Below are 20,275 nucleotides of genomic sequence, written 5' to 3' on the forward strand. Positions count from 1 at the left end.
TGATTAATGACAATGACTGTGGAAATAATATGGGTTGAGGAACGGAAGATCTATGTTCGTCACGTGACTGGACAATTCCACCCCCTTCCCACCCTGCCGATGATCCCTCCCGGAGCGGCGCAGCACAGCGAGCTCTCTAAAAAAATCTCGGGCACAGTTTACTCTTCTAAGTTTTCCGGTAGCTATTTAGTAACCCAGAGTTTGGTCCTCGTGTGTGGTTTTGGACCAGGTGAGCGCTGATGAAATAAGTTCATTAACATACAAGCGAGCGATCTCCTACGGTCAAAGAAAATTTTCTTTTCAGATTTTTTTAAACAATTTCTTCTCCCAAATTTCTCTCAAAAAAAAATTCAAATTTTTTTTTCCAGTATTTTTCTCTGTAAAATTATTTTCTACGGAATGTTTTTTTGTAAAACAAATTTTTCGGAAAAATTCAAATTTTTACCCGTTTTAAAAAACCGTATAAGTATATCACCGTTACACCGTAATGAAGGTTGAGTTCAAATTTCGTGAAAATCAGACCAAAACTGACGGACAAAATGGCCGCCGCTTGTACGGGAATAGTGTAAAAATGGTTGTGGACCATGTAGAGGTCACAATTTTAATCCGATTTTGATGAAACTTGAAATGCATGTTTATAACCCAAAGATCTTGGTTCCTTACAATATTTGCGCATATCGGATTGTAACTTCCTGAATTATGGCCCCTGATTGTACGAAAAATCTACTTGTTTCGCTTGTGGTCCCTCTGAAGGTCACAATTATTATCCGATTTCAAAAAATGTTTGATTATATCACCGTTACAGCGTAATGAAGATTGTGTTCGAATTTCGTAAAAATCGGACCAAAACTGCTTGACAAAATGGCCGCCCCTCGTACGCAAATAGTGTAAATATCTGGTATATCAAGATTGTGGACCCTCTGAAGGTCACAATTTTGAGCCAATTTTGATGAAACTTGAGTTGAAATGCATGTTTATAAACAAAGATCTTGGTTGTTTTTGATATTCGCGCATATTGGATCAAAACTTCATGAATTATGGTCCCTGATTGTACGAAAAATCGCATTTTTAGCTTGTGGACACTCTAGAGGTTACAATTTTGATCCGATTTTGACCAAACTTGAAATGCATGTTTATAACCCAAAGATCTTGGTTCCTTTCGATATTCGCACATATTGAATCATAACTTCCCGGATTATGGGCCTCGATTGGTTGAAAACCGTTTAGATCACTATTACACCATAATGAAGGTTGAATTGGAATTTTGGGAAAATCAAAATGAAACTGACGACAAAATGGCCACTCTTTGTATGCAAACTGTATATAAGTATGTAATTCAAAGGTTATGGACCCTCTAGAGGTCACAATTTTTATCCAATTTTGATGGAACTTAAAACATATCTTTATATTCCAAAAATCTCAGTCTCTTTTGATATTTGCGCATTTCAGACCATAACTTTCTGGATTATGACCCCTGATTGTACAAAAACTTGTTTTTGTTTTTAGCTTGTTTTCTATCCATCTCTTGCAAAATGTGGGTGTATCCCGCCTGGAAGCCGCTGGTAATTTATAGTGAGAATTGCCAGCTCTTTAACTAGTCTCCCATAATGTATCTTTAAGGTAACAAATCTAAAATTATACCTCTCTAGGCCGAAAATTCGGTGAGATATGGCCATTTGAAATTAGGGTACTGCAACGGATCATAAATTCAGTAATTTTTTTCAGGTTTTCGGGTGCTTTCATCTCACATTTCTAATAGGAGTAGAACTCTCTAACTTTGTAATCTATGACAACTTTTGGTGTAGATTATGAATTTAGCATGACACGCAATGTACGATTCACACAGTTCGTGCCACAAGGTGGTAAAATGTATTCACTTTTTTTTTCAGAATTTCCACAGCCACTGGCAAAGTCACTATTGCATACACAACCTGCAAAATTGGCATAGTTAATATCAGTTTGTCTTCTATCAATTTACAAAAGATTCTGAGTTGATGGGATATATACTTTTCCAAATATTCAGTCTCGAAATTCAATGCACACTGAAAACGTACAAAATATACCCATTTTCACCTTCAATTTTGGCCATGTGGGCCAGAGGTTAAAATTCTGAAAAAGTTTGATAATGAAACTTCAATTACCCTACTATAACATACATTAAAGTCCATCTTGTTTATTTGATGGTTTATATTTTTAATTGGCACTTGAAATCTGACATTAAACATACATTATGCAAGAGTTAAATCTGCCTAGCTATTGCAGGTCTTTCTTTAGACCTAAAATGTTTTCTAAATTATTAATTAGACATTAATTAACTTATCCAGGCCATAATATACTATATCAACTCTCGATGGCATCAGATTTCTCCGATATTAGATATCAAATGGATTAGAACAGTTCAGTCATATTTTGATTTAAGCTAAAACATGAGGAGCGAGACTTAGCTTCGAACAACCAGTACGGTGGTTAAAATTATTGCACACGTCTAGTCAAACCTTCAAAGCCTAATGTCTTTGCTTGCAATAGAGTAATTTGAATTAAATTTTCAAATTATTCATTTTACATTATCTATACTCTTCGAAAGATAGGTTGCCAGTCAACGATACATTTGCCCACAGCAGCTAAATCGTCCGTGCAGTCAACAAGAGTTGTCGCATATTTTTACTTTTTCAGTAATGAAACATTTATAATACACTAAAATCTGATAAAGAATAACAACTCAATAAGTAATTATCAGAAAATCATTAAAATCTTCCCTATGCTAACGTTTAGTATACGAAATATTTAATATCATCAGGGCTGTCGGTAATTTTTCACAGTTGATTAGCAGCACTGCTAATCAAAAAGTCCAATTTTGCCGAATTTGATTAGCAAAGCTAATAATTAGTTAGCAGTTTTTCAGTTTCAACATAAAACAACCCAAATAACTAGATATTACTTTAATTATGATTAGATTTCATTCTTCCATTTTTTTTTAGCACTGCCACATGTAGTTGTGACAGTTTGTGAATGTGATGTAAACTTTTGGTTAGGTCTTATGTCTGAAGCCAATTCTTGGCAGTGTCTTCCGATGCCCCACTCATTTTAATTGTTATTTCTTTGTTACTTTAGAAATCTTCGTTAGAAAACAATTTCGTCTGCTTTTTATCGTGTATTACTATTTTTGTTCAATCGGGCTCACATCGATTAACTAGACAAACGCGCAATAATATTTTACGGGAATTCTTACTTTGATTTATCATTTTACAATACGTTAACATGTATTTATTTTTTTATATTTTATCTACAATACGTGGGGGATACACTGGATTTACTGCTTTCAAAATGCATACTAATATAATTACTTGAAATTGACATGTCTCACGTGAGTGGTACTACTTGATTCCCTATTTCCGGTTTAATAGTCCCTATTCATAGAGTTATGTCTCTGTATTATATTCATTGATATTGTATTATGAATTGAGTCTGGGTAGTCCGAGAAGAAAATGTCACACAGAGAATTCAGTTTTGTTTATAAAATTTTATTTGACATTTTATACACGTTGAAAGTGTTGAGAAAGCCTCCTAGTCTTCAAACTGTGGATAATCTTTCTGTCAATATCCAAAACGGCAGGCATATTAATGATTCGCAGTTACTGCGAATCAAAAACGTTAGATTTTAATTTTTGATTAGCAACGGACAAAATATGTATTGCAAATTGCGCTGCGATACTGGTTGTTGGCAGCCCTGAATATCATGGATTTAGCTGTTCAAGTTAAAAAATTCACTGAAAATCAATATACTTGTTCGTATCAAGACCTTAAACTCTGTGTATCAATCTGAAGTCAATCGGATGATAACATAAGCCTCTAGAGCATCACAAAATTTTTCAAAGTGATCAAGGGCCATAACTTTGGCAGTAATTATCGGAAATTGTTGAAAATCAATAGGATTCTTCGTCTCATGACCTCAAACACTGCATATAAATTTAAAGTCTGGCAGTAATTTTCCGAAATCGCTAAAGATAGGTTGCCAGGCAACGAAACATACGCCCACAGCAGCTAAATCGTTCGGGCAGTCAACAAGAGTTGTTGCATATTTTTACTTTTTTCGGTAATGAAACATTTATAATACATTAAAATCTGATTAAGAGCAACAACTCATTATTAAGTAATTATCAGAAAACCATTAGAATTTGTTTGGTTTTTATAAAGTTCTGCCCCATGCTAACGTTTAGTATATGAAACTTTTAACATCATGGATTTAGCTGTTCAAGTCATAAAAATTCATTGAAAATCAATATACTTGTTCGTCTCAAGACCTTAAACTCTGTGTATCAATCTGAAGTCAATCGGATAATAACATTAGCCTCTAGAGCGTCACAAGATTTTTCAAAGTGATCAAGGGCCATAACTTTTGCAGTAATTATCGGAAATCGCTGAAAATCAATAGGCTTCTTCATCTCATGGCCTTAAACACTGTGTATAAATTTAAAGTCAATCGGATATTAACTTTGGCCTCTTAGAGCGTCCACAAGATTTTTTGAAGTTATCAAGGGCCATAACTTTGGCAGTAATTATCTGAAATCGCTGAAAATCAATAGCTTTTTTTTCGCATGTATACAGTGAATGGCCATTTTGCTCAGTAATCCCAGCCAGAATTTGGCTATTTTCTAAATTTGCGTTAAAGTTTAAAATATTTGTTTTAGAACTGAAATAAATTAACTATTAGTCAATCCCAACGCTAAAAACATCAACAGAATTGATTGTGTATCTGAAATAAACACGACGGACGCACAAAATAGTGCCAAGATGGCAGCTACCATTTGCAGACGCTGTCATTGAAGACGACGTCAATTCTATGAGTTGTAGTGTTATTTTTGTGAAGAATCATTAGAAGAAGAGAGAACATGTTGGGACTGGACGAATTATATAGTCTTTATGGGTGCAAAGGAAACAATGCTGAAGATAAACCTATTGTTTACAATGTAACGTGTTGTTGACCTCATGACCCATTGACGTCAATGTCATGACCTGTGATGTGTAGATCACGTGATATAGATATCATGGCTATTGACTGTGTCTGAGATACTTCTCTGCAGGTAGCGTGTCTCAGATGTTCAGAATGGAGCGTCCACAAGCAATTGTGGACCCTGGACCGCCGGCCGGCCGAGGGGGGGCGAAGACAATATACGACCACATTTCAATGTGGGCGTATAAAAAAAGTAGGGGATATTCAGAAACAATACAAAACTGTGGAAATGCACTGCTGTTTTTATAAGAGGTAACCAGTGTATGTTAATAACAGGCCAATTGCCTACACATGAACATAAACAGTTCATATGAGCGGCTTATCTGACGGCCCCATTTCATTCGCAAAGAGATACACTGTCAAAAGTGAAAATGGACGTTTTTGATTTTTGTCTTAATAATGAGTAATTGCTCCACCAATCCTTAGACATTCAGCAATTCGCCGTGGCATGCTCCTAGTCAACCGCCCAATCCTGATTTGGGGCAATCTGACCCACTCCTCTTGCAGAGCCACGGCCAATTCTTGCAGTGTTGTCAGTTGATGTTGATGTCGACGAACACGTCAACCAATCAAATTAAACGTAACACACTAAAGCAAAGATACAATAAAAAGGAAATCTAATGCAAGAACCGATAGGAAAGCAAACATGGATAGGGATACCAGCAAGCGGCAGTTTTCATCAACCCTTCCTTGTAATCCTTGAAGTGTCAAATTTGACAATGAACCCCTCCCACGTGTATGGCGCTATTGGGGCGATAAGTTCTTCATTTGTGAACATACTCCCAAAAGCATGTCAAGTGTCCATGACTATTTATCATATCACAACCTACATTTTTTGAAGAGTATATTTTTGAACTATTATGGCATAAATGGCTAGCTCTTTATCTAAATCTTACAAGTTACATAATGTATCTTTAACTATGCCAATTTTTGAGTTTGTGTATACAATAGTGACTTTGCCAGGGGCTGTGGAAATCCTGAAAATAAAAGTGAATAGTTCATTTGTTCCACATGTTGCCACCTGGTGGCGTGAACAGTATGCATTGGACAATGAGTGTGATGCGAAATTCATAATCTACACCAAAAGTTGTATTCGATTACGAAGTTAAAGAGTCCTACTCCTATTAGAAATCTGAGTTCAAGGCATCCGAAAACCTGAAAAAAATTACTGAATTTATGATCTGTTTCAGTACCCCAATTTCAAATGGCCATATCTCAGCAAATTTTCAACCTAGAGAGGTAAAATTTTGGATTTCTTAGTTTAAGGCCATATACTATAACGTATGTTTTTTATAATTTTTTTGGAGGGGGTCATGTTCCCACCATTGACATGGTATGACCCTTTTAGACACTACTTCATTAATCGCAGATTCAGGCAATCTAAATTAACAATCCATGAAGCACTGGCCATACATTATGAAAGAAACACTCCACAATGCGCAAAACGGTGAGTCACATGGTCAAAAAACATGCCAATCATTGAGTTGTTTCTGTCAACACGGGACTATATTCTTACGCTGTGATACTTTGCAAAATATATTTAACAAATCTTGACCATTACCGGTATATGACAATAATGTATTATGACGCATATGTATTTTAAAATTAATACAAGTACAAATTATCGGCAAATGTTCTTTGATTCTAATTACTCTGATTTATGTTATATAAAACAAATGCTAATACTTCTAAACTACCAAGCTAACAAAGGATTTTGATAAATCTGCAGGAAGCCATTTCATTCTATAAGACTGACCAATAAAGTTAATTAATACAATGTAATCGTCTTCTATGTGGACACCTCACTTTCCCCACATCTATTGTTTGAGTCTAGGTCCACCAGGTCATGACTAATTAATCAACAAAGGGGGTTTAAAGTATAGTCTGTAACAAGTTTGTGACACTTCAACAAAATGATTTAAATAATATTAGTGAAAAAGATTAAATGTACAAAAAAGATAGGTTGCCAGGCAACAAAACATACGCCCACAGCAGGTAAATCGTATAAATTTCATACAGATCGGATAATAACTTTTGTCGTTCACAAGGTACAACAAAGTGAATTAACGGAAATTTATCTGAAATTCAATAGGCTTCTTCGTTTCACTAATCTAAATGATGCATATCAATTTCAAATAGATTGGATGATAACTGTTGTCATTAGAGCGTTCACAAGATTTAACAAAGTGAAACAAGGTCCATTACTCTAAATGTAATAAACGGAAATTGCTGAAATTCAATAGGCGTCTTTGTTTTACTAATTTAAATGATGCCTATAAATTTCATACAGATCGGTCGATAACTTTTGTCGTTAGAGCGTTCACAAGGTGCAACAAAGTGAAACAAAGGCCATAACTCTGACAGTAATTATCGGAAATCGCTGAAAATCAATAGGCTTCTTCATCTCACCAATATCAACAACATATATCAATTTCAAAACAATCAGATAATAAATGTAGTCTGTAGAGTGTTCACAAGAAATTGTGGACGACGGACGGACGGGGGCGACGGCAATATACGACCACATTTCCAATGTGGGCGTATAAAAATACATATAATATGGATTTCTATATTATACCATTTCCAGAATTTCAATAATATACAAATTAATAAATAATATAATAAATATATAATAAGTACAAGCTATTCTCTATAAAAACATCTTTTTTCATAGTAATAAAGAGTAAATATAATTTAACACAAACTGAATTATTTCATAGTTTAGTGAAAATTGTAGGACTGTAACGCGTTGCATAGTGCTTTATTAACTAACGAGAGCATCGCTAACGCTGCAATATACGTCCACATTCCTACTTTGATCGATATGGTACTTTTTACCAGCGGCTGTCAGGCAGGATACGCCCACATTTTCGAGAGATGGATAGAGAACAAGCTAAAAAGAAAGTGATTTTTCCTACAATCAAGGGCCATAATTCAGGAAATTACAATTCGATATGCGCAAATATCGAAAGGGACCGAGATCTTTGTGTTATAAACTCACATTTCAAGTTTCAACAAAATCAGATAAAAATTGTGACCTCTATAGGGTCCACAACCTTGATATACCATATTTTTACGCTATTTGAGAACGAACGGCGGCCATTTTGTCTGTCAATTTTGGGCCGATTTTCACGAAATTCGAACTCAACCTTCCTTAGGGTGTAACGGTGATATAATAATAGGGTTTTTTTAAATCAGATAAAAATTATGACCTCTATAGGGTCCACAAGCTAAAAACGAGATTTTTCGTACAATCAGGTGCCATAATTCAGGAAGTTACGGTCCGATATGCGTGAATATCGAAAGGAACCGAGATCTTTGGGTTATAAACTTACATTTCAATTTTCAACAAAATCAGATAAAAATTGTGACCTCTATATGGTCCACAACCTTGATATACCATATTTTTTACGCTATTTGAGAACGAACAGCGGCCATTTTGTCTGTCAATTTTGGGCCGATTTTCATGAAATTCGAACTCAACCTCCCTTAGGGTGTAACGGTGATATAATAATAGGGTTTTTTAAATCGGATAAAAATTATGACCTCTATAGGGTCCACAAGCTAAAAACGCGATTTTTCTTACAATCAGGGGCCATAATTCAGGAATTTACGGTCCGATATGCGCGAATATCGAAAGGAACCGAGATCTTTGGGTTATAAACTTACATTTCAAGTTTAAAAAAAATCGGATAAAAATTGTGACCTCTATAGGGTCCACAAGTTAAAAACCTGTATATCAAGTTTCGTCAAAATCGGATAAGAATTGTGACCTGTAGAGAGTCCACAAACAATTGTGGACGGACGTTCGTACGGACAGGGGCGACGGCATAATACGTCCACATGAAAATGTGGGCGTATAAAAATGAAGAGAATGAAATATAAAATAGCTGTAATATGACAAGAGGCAAAGAAGACTACAAGCATTTGGTTTGTTTTGCTAAATTTACAGACAAAATATGAACAAAAAAGTGGGTGTGACACCGCCCCAGGGGGTCGGGGCATGCACTAAAATAAATAGTTGCTGTCTTTACGGTATAAGGAACAAATATGCAAAGTTCCAAGATGATCCATTCAGAATTGCAGCCTGTAGACAATAAATACAACCAGCGGCTGCCAGACAGGATATGCCCACATTTTGCGAGAGATGGATAGAGAACAAGCTAAAATTGTGGCCTCTAGAGGGTCCACAACCTTGATATAACACTATTTGCGTACGAGGAGTGGCCAATTTTTCCGGCAGTTTTGGTCTTATTTTCACGAAATTCGAACTCAACCATCATTAGAGTGTAACGGTAATATATTCAAACGTTTTTTTAAATCAGGGACCACAAGCTAAAAACACGATTTTTCGTGCAATCAGGGGCCATAATTCAGGAAGTTACTATCTGATATGCGGGAATATCGAAAGGAACCAAGATCTTTGGGTTATAAACATGCATTTCAGGTTTCATCAAATTCGCATCAAAATTGTGATCTCTAGAGGGTCCACAAGATATAAACGTTACTTTTCATAAATCAGGGGACATAATCCATGAAGTTATGGTAAGTTATATGCCAATATCGAAAGGAACAGAGACATTTGGGAGATAGACCTATATTTCAAGTTTCGTCAAAATCAGATCAAAATTGTCACCTGTAGAGTGTCCACAACCAAATTGTGGACAGACGGGCGTCCGGACGGACGAACGGACAGGGGCGACGACAATATACGTTCACATGAAGTGGGCGTATAAAAATTGGGGACGAACTGTAGTTAGAATGTGTTATAAGATGGTTTTAATGATAAATATAATACCTGTGGTACATCTAACCATTTTTCAGCAGCTCCCATGGCTTCTTTGGCATTATCCTTGTTCTTTTTAGGATCCCAGTCTTCCCAGTCTGGGCACAAACCTAAAGGTAATAATATACATATTGACTGAAAATTGTAAAAGGTTGTTTTATGAATAACACTAATATTCATGTAAACTTCAACCAGGGGCTGCCAGGCAAGATACGCCCACATTTTGCAAAAGCTGGATAGATAACAAGCTAAAAGAAACCAAAAAAAACCCACAATTTTTCGTACAATCAGGGGCGAATATCGAAAGAGATTGAGATCTTTGAGATATAAAGATATATTTTAAGTTTCATCAAAATCAGACAAAAATTGTGACCTTTAGAGAGTCACAACCTTCGTATTACATACTTGTACACAATTTGCGTACAAGGAGCGTCCAATTTGTTGGGCAGTTTTGGTCCGATTTTCATGAAATGCCAACTCAACCTTCATTATGGTGTAACGGTGATATATTCGGATAAAAATTCTGACCTCTAGAGGGACCACAATCTAAAAACGCGATTTTCCATGAAATCAAGTTCCATAAATCAGGTAGTTTCAGTCTGATTTTCACGAAATTCAAACTCAACCAACATCACGGGTAACGGTGATATTATCAAATGGTTTTTTTAAATCGGATAATAATTGTGACATGCATTTCAAGTTTCATCAAAATGAGATGAAAATTGAGATCTTTAGGAGACAGACCTGTATTTCAAATTTCGTTAAAATCAAATAAAAATTGTGATCTGTAGAGTGTCCACAACAAATTGTGGACCCACGGACGGATGGACGGGGGCTACGGCATAATATGTCCACATGAAATTGTGGGCTTATAAAAAGCCATACCTTAAGATAGAAATGGTCAATTTAAAAAATGAAATAGCAACCTTCTTCTAATGAAAGTAAACAATGCTTATAACCCAAAGGACAGAAACCGATTGCTGCATTATACAATGTACATGTAGGCACATTTAAAGTGGCCAGTAAAAATATATCAGTTGTACCTGGTCCAACAGCATCAACAAGTGCACCAATAGCTCGGCCGTCATTCCAGTCAGTTGTGAAGTTTTTGATTGGTAGATCAGGACATTTTGTCTGAATCCAGTTGAGCAGACGTTGTTTTGGTGTGGGAGCACCATCTGATGGTGTTAGTTCCTCTCCTTCCCAGGCTGGCATAGAAATTGAGTAATGTAAAATGAGGGTCCATATTAAACCCAAGATCAGCTTCAATTTACAATCCACAATATCTGTAGAATCTGAAAAAAACAAAAAAAACAATAATTATGTAATAAGATAATTATCATTATAAAATATAAGAACTCAATCATCAACACCCCACTTCCTTTGACATATTTTGGATTTTGGTTTTTTTTTTCTAAACAATATTTTTATTCATTAAATCTGAATTTGGATTGGGGAACAGGCTGTGCCTATGTGTAACCCCTCTCTCTGATTTAGATACATGTACACATTATAACATACATACATAATTACATAAATATAGAACATATAAGATACATAATAGATAATATAGAGACTCTTTTATTTGTTGTTTTTTATTTTGTTTTATAACCAGCGGCTGCCAGGCAGGATACGCCCATATTTTCGAGAGATGGATAGAGAACAAGCTAAAAAGAAAGTGATTTTTCGTACAATCAGGGGCCATGATTCAGGAAGTTACGTACCGATATGCGCGAATATCGAAAGGAACCGAGATCTTTGGGTTATAAACTTACATTTCAAGTTTCATTAAAATAGGATAAAAATTGTGACCTCTATAGGGTCCACAACCTTGATATACCATATTTTTACGGTAGTTGAGAACGAACAGCAGCCATTTTGTCTGTCAATTTTGGGCCGATTTTCACGAAATTCGGACTCAGTCGTGCTTAGGGTGTAACGGTGATATAACAATACGTTTTTTTAAATCGGATAAAAATTATTTTAGTGGAAATATTGGTGAAAATCTTTTTTACAAGTACTGCTTGGTAATGTTAAGTTGGGTATGGTAAGGCCTGTACAATGTACAATCGTCCAATATCTCCAAATCTCACAAACCAGTTGAGAGAGGCGAGGATATTAGGCAAGTGTACGATATGGAGAGCTGGAAATAACTTAAGTTGTTTTATGGAGAATTAAATCTTTTTGATAAAAGAATAAATTGTTGAACTTCTTGAAAAATAAGTGTGTTTATCTCTGGACTAAGTTTTGTTGACCCATACAACAGACAATTGATTGTTTTATGGTTGTGTTGAAGGTTGTCGATTGTCTGTTTTCTTGCATCTGAATTTAAGGGAGATACGAGTAAATAGTGTTCGGGGTCTTCAAATTTATGATTACATTTGGTAATCAACAACCAAATACTAGATTAAAGAGAATTTATTGAAAGAATTATATATAATAATACAGCATTCATTATGTTTATTAACAGCAATGTTGCAATGAGGTTACTCTCACCATAACCAAATACTAGTAGTGTACATGTTATAATATTAAGATGTATGGCAAATACTAATGAAACATAAACCCTCAGCAATAGTATACAGCATTCAAATCATGCTACCTGGTTATATAGGACATAACCCAATTAAGTTCCATTACAATCTACCACCACTGTTTTTTGTTTTTTGAATTTCAATATCAAAGTATCAAGAATGAAAAGTTATATGCTCCGTTCTAAATGTATGTCATAAAGAGATCTTGAATGGTTTCTGAGATGTGCTGTGGAATAATTATTGCCTACCAAAGAAAAGGTAAGTCAAATTTTTATCCAACTAAAAATAGGTCGATGCCATGGAATAATAACTGTGTATCAAGAACTAAGTAAACTTTATTTCCATGGAAACTAAGCTAAGAAGTTGTCCAACTGAAAAATTTCTAATTAGCAAAATGCAGAATTACTATCAGTTAATGTATGTAAAACGTTTCATAATGATGATTTGATTGGTTTATGGGCATCCAATGTGGCTTAGTAAGTAAGGCGCTGGCTCAATAACCACGTCCTAGGTTTAGTTCCGGTGTTGGCCGATTAAGTTTCTCTGGATTTTTCAGCATAGTTTCCACTTGTTCAGAATGGAGGGACTGGCAAGGAACAGCATCTAGTCATTTGAATGGAGCTAAAAACCTGGGTCTCTTTTACACGTAAAAGAATCCTCGACAGTTGGAATTTGATGACGAGTAGGCACAATTTCCAGGTTAAATTTCCCTTATTAGCACACTGTATGGCATATGCCCCTTTTCATTAGACAAGTTGAAGAAAAGTAGGTAGTAAAATACCTACATGTAGGGCTGGCGGAAAATATTGATATTGCTGATAATCGTCGGTAAGCGTTTTGAAAATCGATTATCGATACAGTTTTAAAATATCGATTATTGCGCAATTATAGGTACTTCACTTGTAAGAAGAGGTCCTTGAAAATAATCCTTATCACTGTATTCTTTGCAATGCGTGCTTGGGCCTGGAACTGTAATTAAACAGAATAGTCATAATAAAACACACACGTTTTGTTTTTTCACGCGAGACGCCACCGGTGAGAAATGTCAGCCGCTTATATCATGATGAGAGCCAATGGTTTCACGTAAAATTCAGTTTTGCCGCTTATTTTAACTCTTCATTTCTTTCGTCTTCTCTGTTTCTAAGTCAAACACGTACTTTCCCTTTATTATTTTATCATGGAATTTGCGAAGAAATGTCTGAACAGGAAATAACTACACTTTACTAATTATTGTTCAGGTCATAAGCAACAAAGATATGGCGAGCGGTGGCAATTCTGTCTCCCAAACGAAGTTGATCGAGTTTCCTTTTACACCTTAGTTTTGTTATGGAATGCTATCATTTTATTGTCAAATGTCAAATAAATGAAAAACCAGCGGCTGCCAGGCAGGACACGCCCACATTTTGCAAGAGATGGATAGCAAATAAGCTAAAAACAAAAACAAGTTTTTGTACAATCAGGGGTCATAATCCAGAAAGTTATGGTCTGAAATGCGCAAATATAAAAAGGGACTGAGATTTTTGGAATATAAAGATATGTTTTAAGTTCCATCAAAATCGGATAAAAATTGTGACCTCTAGAAGGTCCATAACCTTAGAATTACATACTTATATATACAATTTGCATACAAAGAACAGCCATTTTGTCGGCAGTTTCATTTCGATTTTCCCAAAATTCCAATTCAACCTTCATTATGGTGGAACAGTGATCTAAACGTTTTTTAAAATCGAAAAAAAAAATGTGACCTCTAGAGAATTCACAAGCTAAAAATGTGATTTTTCGACCAACCAGGGACCATAATCCAGGAAGTTTCGATCCAATATGTGCAAATATCGAAAGGAACCAAGATCTTTGGGTTATAAACATGCATTTCAAGTTTGATCAAAATCGGATCAAAATTGTAACCTCTAGAGTGTCCACAAGCTAAATATGAGATTTTTTGTACAATCAGGGGCCATAATTCATGAAGTTTCGATCCAATATGCGCGAATATCAAAAACAACCAAGATCTTTGTTTATAAACATGCATTTCAAGTTTCATCAAAATCGGCTCAAAATTGTGACCTTCAGAAGGTCCACAACCTTGATATACCAGATATTTACACTATTTGGTCCGATTTTTACGAAATTCGAACTGAACCTTCATTACGGTGTAACTGTGATATAATCAAACGTTTTTTGAAATCAGATAATAATTGTGACCTTCAGAGGGACCACAAGCGAAAAAAGGCGATTTTTCGTACAATGAGGGGCCATAATTCAGGAAGTTACAATCCGATATGCACAAATATTGTAAGGAACCAAGATTATAAACATGCACATCAAGTTTCATCAAAATCGAATCGGATCAAAATTGTGACCTCTACATGGTCCACATCCTTGATATACCATATTTTTACACTATTCGCGTACAAGCGGCTGCCATTTTGTCCGGCAGTTTTGGTCCGATTTTCCTGACATTCGAACTCAACCTTCATTACGATGTAAGGTGATATAATCAAACGTTTTTTTAAATCGGATAATAATTGTTACCTCCAGAGGAACCACAAGCTAAAAAAAGGTGATTTTTCGTACAATCAGGGGCCATAATTCAGGAAGTTACGATTCAATATGCGCAAATATGGAAAGGAACCAAGATCATCAGGTTATAAACATGCATTTTAAGTTTCATCAAAATCGGATTAAAATTGTGACCTCTACGGGGTCCACAACCTTGATATACCATATTTTTACACTATTCGCGTACAAGCGGCAGCCATTTTGTCCCTCAGTTTTGGTCCAATTTTCCCGAAATTCGAACTCATCCTTCATTACGGTGTAACGGTGATATATTAATACGTTTTTTTAAATCGGATAAAAATTGTGACCTCTGGAGGGACCACAAGCCAAAAACGTGATTTTTCGTACAATCAGGGGCCATAATTCAGGAAGTTACGATCAGATATGCGCGAATATCGAAAGGAACCAAGATCCTTGGGTTATAAACATGCACATCAAGTTTCATCAAAATCGGATAAAAATTGTGACCTCTAGAGGGTCCACAAGCTAAAAAGACGATTTTTCGTACAATCAGGGGCCATAATTCATGAAGTTATGGTCCGATACATGCCAATATTGAAAGGAACCGAGATCTTAGTGAGATAAACCTATATTTCAAGTTTCATTGAAATCGGATAAAAATTGTGACCTGTAGAGTGTCCACAAACAAATTGTGGACGGACGGACAAACAGGAGCGACGACAATATACGTCCATATGAAAAAGTGGGCGTATAAAAATTCTACATGTATACAGAATGACATCACAACATAAATTCGCATATAATTCGTTATTCATGTACAAATTATGTTGTTTATTGAAAAATTCGTCGCTGTGATTTCGAACCGGAAGTTGAGACCAACTTGACAACTTCTTGAACCGATTGAACCGGATGTACCACCACCTTGAAACGTGAAAAATCCATTTTAATGATTTTTTTTATCTTGTTCAGATTCTTTATATGACCCATGACATGTGACAGGAAGTGATTGTGAATATGAAAGCTTTAATATCTGCTTCGCAGATATAGTTCTTATTATTTCATATGAAAGCTTATTGTTTCTGTTAAGATTATTATTATTATTCTGCAAATCAGATTTCTCAGAATCTAACCATAGGATCTTTCTGAAACTTTGACCTACCCCCCCAAAAATGGGAGGCGAACGTTGATTAAATATATTTTCAAAACATTTTACAAATTCGAAAATACCAAAATTTACGAACTCAAAAATTGACAATGCATAGTCGTAACTTTGTGGATTATTGGCTTATTTTTTTGAGTACCTTGAAAAAATGCATTTTCATCTGCAATTTCAGATTTTCGAATTTCGAAAATTCGTTGCTGTGATTTCGAACCGGAAGTTGAGACCAAATTGACAACTTCTTTAATATTTGCACGATTTTGTTGAATTTTGGAATAAATGCGACATGAAAGATGTCATTAGAAATTTTCCAACTTATCTTCCCTTGGAGAAATAAAGGATCAAACTTTTCCAAACAATTGATGAACTATAGGTCAGATTACCTTGAATTATTTTTTTCTGTACTAGCTACGACACTACTGATTCGTACACAAAAAATGGAGTTTGTAGGTCAATCCGGAAGTGCCAATATCTTGAAATGTGAAATGTCCTTAAGGCTTTTTGGATATTTTATAGTGTTGAAACTATTATTCGGATATTCGTTAACGGATACAAAATAATTGTTATCCGAATCATTTTACTATCCGTTTACTATTCGTTACAATATATTCTGACATTCCGTATGCTCTATATTTAGCCATTTTAACGTCTGATTACTTTGAAATTTTCCCCAATGCAATTGATCACGTACGCAGTTAGCATAAATGTCAACATTATGCGTATTATTTAGTGATAGTAACTAATAAAATTATTAATGCAGTGCAACGAAAACAGTAGTCTAAATAAAAAAAATATTCATTCATTCCCTGCGCTAGTTTACGGTATACGAGTTTAGGCCGTGTTTTGACTTCCCACAATGAAATTTATTCATAACGACCTAGGTCACGTATATTCCCACTCACTGATTGGTTCAATAGTAGTAGATTATCAGAATGAGGCAAACGACCTTGCCGAATAAATGGCACATGGTTTTATTTTACTTTTTTCATTCGTGTTGATTGAGCAAAATGATAAGTGGGAGGGTGCGAATAACTGGAGTAGTTATACTATACAAATTCCTTCACCTCATTGATTTTTTGTGATGTCAGACCGATGTCATAGATAGTCTTAATAATTACGGCTAAAGGTAGGCACGTTTTGTTCTTCGCGGCTCAAATAATTTGCAAATCGAAAGTACGATTTCATACTCGGCATACACAGACACTCATAAACATTGAAACAAGTAAGAAATTATGAGTACCGGTATATGAACTTTTGATGTAATTTCACGTCTCCGAATTATCTGAATAGTATTCGGATAGCCAACAAAAGTATTCGGATCACAAATCTCGATCCGATTTTCAACACTAATATTTTACTTACAGACAAGGGAATTATATTTTCTGAATCCTTGAAGGAAAGCCGATAAAATGTAGAGCTTAGAATTTTGATTTCTGGCAAATGATGAAGGCCATTTTGAATTGAAAATGAAAAATCCACATTAATGGGCTTGAAAACATACACAATAGGTCGTGGCTGTGAGAATCTGTCTCCTATTACTGAAATTATTACATTTCTAGATAGCCCGGCTCAGGCACAAATTTTTGGTATTTCAAAATTTGATGTTTTTCACGCCGACAAAGTTGTTTACAGGGCAATTTCTTTCTTAAGATTCTGTCAAGCTTATCTCCAAGAATCTAATCGTTGGATCTTTCTAAATCTTTAACCTGTCTCCCAGAATGGATGTTGACTTTCGAATACATATTTTCGAAACGCTTTACAAATCCGAAATCACCAAATGTTAATGACGAAAGAATTAACCTACATAGCTGTAACTTTAAAAATATTTGACCTATTTTACATATTCATATTTCTTTGGGTACTTTGAAACATTTACTTTAAATTTGCTATTTTCAAACTTCAAAAATTACGTCATTGACATATTATTTCGGAAGTAAAAATAAATATGACAACTTCTTTAATATTAGCACGATTTTCATGAAATTTGGAATAAAAGTAGACCTGATTCATTTAACTTAAATAATGTCTTTAGAAATTTTCTAACTTACCTCCCCTTGGAGAAATGAGGGATCAAAGCACGATTTTCATGATATTTGGAATGAAAGTCGATCGATTCATTTAACTCGACAAAGTAATTTACGAGTGAAAAATCCGCATTAATGGCTTGGAAATACTCGGAATAAGTCGCTGTTTCCTGAATTGGTTTCCTATTTTCGAAGGATGATTGCACAACATTTTTTTTATGGTAATTTTTAAAACTTAGAAACTTGATCTAAATATTCGAATAACTGAGATCAATCCGATTCCAAAAATATAAGATTCATTACAAGTTATCTCAGTTTATTGTTCGATATTTTCTCAGCATTTTTCCAACCATTTTCTACTCATTTTCTGATGCTTCTGGGTTTTAAACTACTTGATCGATTTTTTGCAACGGAAAGTAAATCTGATTCCAGCAATACAGTCTCAGCAATATCTTTTTATCTTTAGATTACCTTTTGGCCAGGGGGAATGGTTCTCGTTATATTTTAGCAGTATATTAGTTGATTCAACTTCACTCTTCAGCCCGTTTCATTATTTGTTACATTAAATCTTAGCAAGCTCAAATTTAAAACATAGACAGATATCCAGATCATAAAGCCATTATTGATAATTCACCTTTTAACCTAATTCAAGCGGTCTGGAGATACATGTATTAGACCGAACCTTTAAGTGTCGTAATCTGGAGGGGAAAAAGTAAATCTCCGACAGAAGACCTACATGTATTCAATATGTTATATTCGAACAGTTTCTGACATTTTTGGGATTTCATGTTTGCGCAATTTTGTCAATAGCAATGGTTTTGATTTTGTCTGATATGGAAACACCTGATGTCCCTGCTAGGTGACTTTATTCTACAGACATGATTTTAGCTGTTGGAAAAAAAATCTGGAAAAAAAATCTCGGAGTGGGGAGGAGGGGCGTGTCCAGGGGCAACGCCAGTGTGTTATGGGGGCCAAAGGCGATTTTAAAGTAAAGGGGGGGGGGGGTGTTCTGATAATGAATTTTAAAATTCTTGTATTTGTCTACTAATTTACTACAATGTTTTTTTTAACCGTCTTCATTAGCCCAGGTTAGGAGAAGAACAGTAGGACGTTAAACCCCATTTCATTTCATTTCATACTACAAATTTTGGCTTAACTTTAATTTATTTCTCTTCCATTTACAGAATGCTTACTAACAAAAAAAATAATGTTTGAACTACGGATGCGATCTTTTGATTGTCCCTGTATAATTTTCTAGACTAGAATGTTTTGCTCTAAACTTCTCCATCCCCCTCTCTCCGACTGTAATTAATATTAATAATTCACGACTCTTCGGGCATTGACTTTACGAATAGAACGTCTCACAAGCTCACCTTCCACTTTCCGTTTCAACCATTTCCACTTCCATACATTTTAAGGTCCTTTGTCTAATAGTTTGGTGTTGGCGTCTAGATCTACGACATTAGCCATAGCGCGGAAGAACTGACGACGATTACGTACAATCATAGATATGTTACGATAGAGAAACTCTATGTTACTTGTACACAGTGACAGGCGATCTCGTTCAATCTTGCGTGAGTCTACGGTACCGTACTGTTAATGTTTAAATCGCTGACATCCGGTTAGCAGATTTTAAAGTTATGGATAGATATTTTGGAGTTAACCAGTTAGAAATTCATCAGGAAAAATTAATGATTTTTTTATTATGATATTACGCTTTTGAAACAAGGTGCCTGAATTAAAACGGAACAATATCGTAACAAAAGCTTTGTCAAAAATCGGAACCGACCGCTAAAAATCAGAACCAGACGGGACAAAACGCGGAAATCCGCTTTAAAGCGGGAAAAAATCATGTCTGATTCTAGCTCTTTGAACTATAGAAATATCTTTCAAGTTTTAAAATAAAATAATGAAATGATCCGTATTTTAAACTTCTGGAGCGGGGAGTCGATTCGATTACAGCAATACAAGTTTCAATTTATTTCCCTTTATTTTTCAATTTTTTTTGCCCGGGTGCAATGTTACTCACTATATATACGCATAAATATCAGCATTTTCTATTTTCGTGGGTGATTCCATTTGTAGCAAAATGACGCTCCCCAATGACGCGAATTTGTTTACGTCACGTGATTGATTTTGTTGCGTCTAATTGGACAAGTTCGCGTGACATTTCAGCTGTAGGGGTGGAAGGTGGGATATAAACAAAAGACGGTTATTTGACTAAACGTGGTTTTTGAAACC

At 35.2% G+C, this 20,275-nt stretch overlaps 1 protein-coding gene across 1 annotated transcript in view; it reads right to left on the reverse strand.

Annotated features, from left to right (window-relative positions):
- LOC126827968 (filamin-B) overlaps window positions 1-20,275 on the reverse strand; it is a 115,308-nt gene that overhangs the window by 53,955 nt on the left and 41,078 nt on the right. Inside the window, exons 3-4 of the mRNA XM_050557550.2 lie at window positions 10,841-11,092; window positions 9,810-9,907 (exon numbers count right to left, since the gene is read on the reverse strand). Of these exons, the coding sequence (XP_050413507.1) occupies window positions 9,810-9,907; window positions 10,841-11,092 (350 nt within the window). The remainder of the gene's footprint in view (window positions 1-9,809; window positions 9,908-10,840; window positions 11,093-20,275) is intronic.

This window comes from Patella vulgata, chromosome 7, assembly GCF_932274485.2.
Source record: "Patella vulgata chromosome 7, xgPatVulg1.2, whole genome shotgun sequence".
NCBI classification, from domain to species: domain Eukaryota; kingdom Metazoa; phylum Mollusca; class Gastropoda; family Patellidae; genus Patella; species Patella vulgata.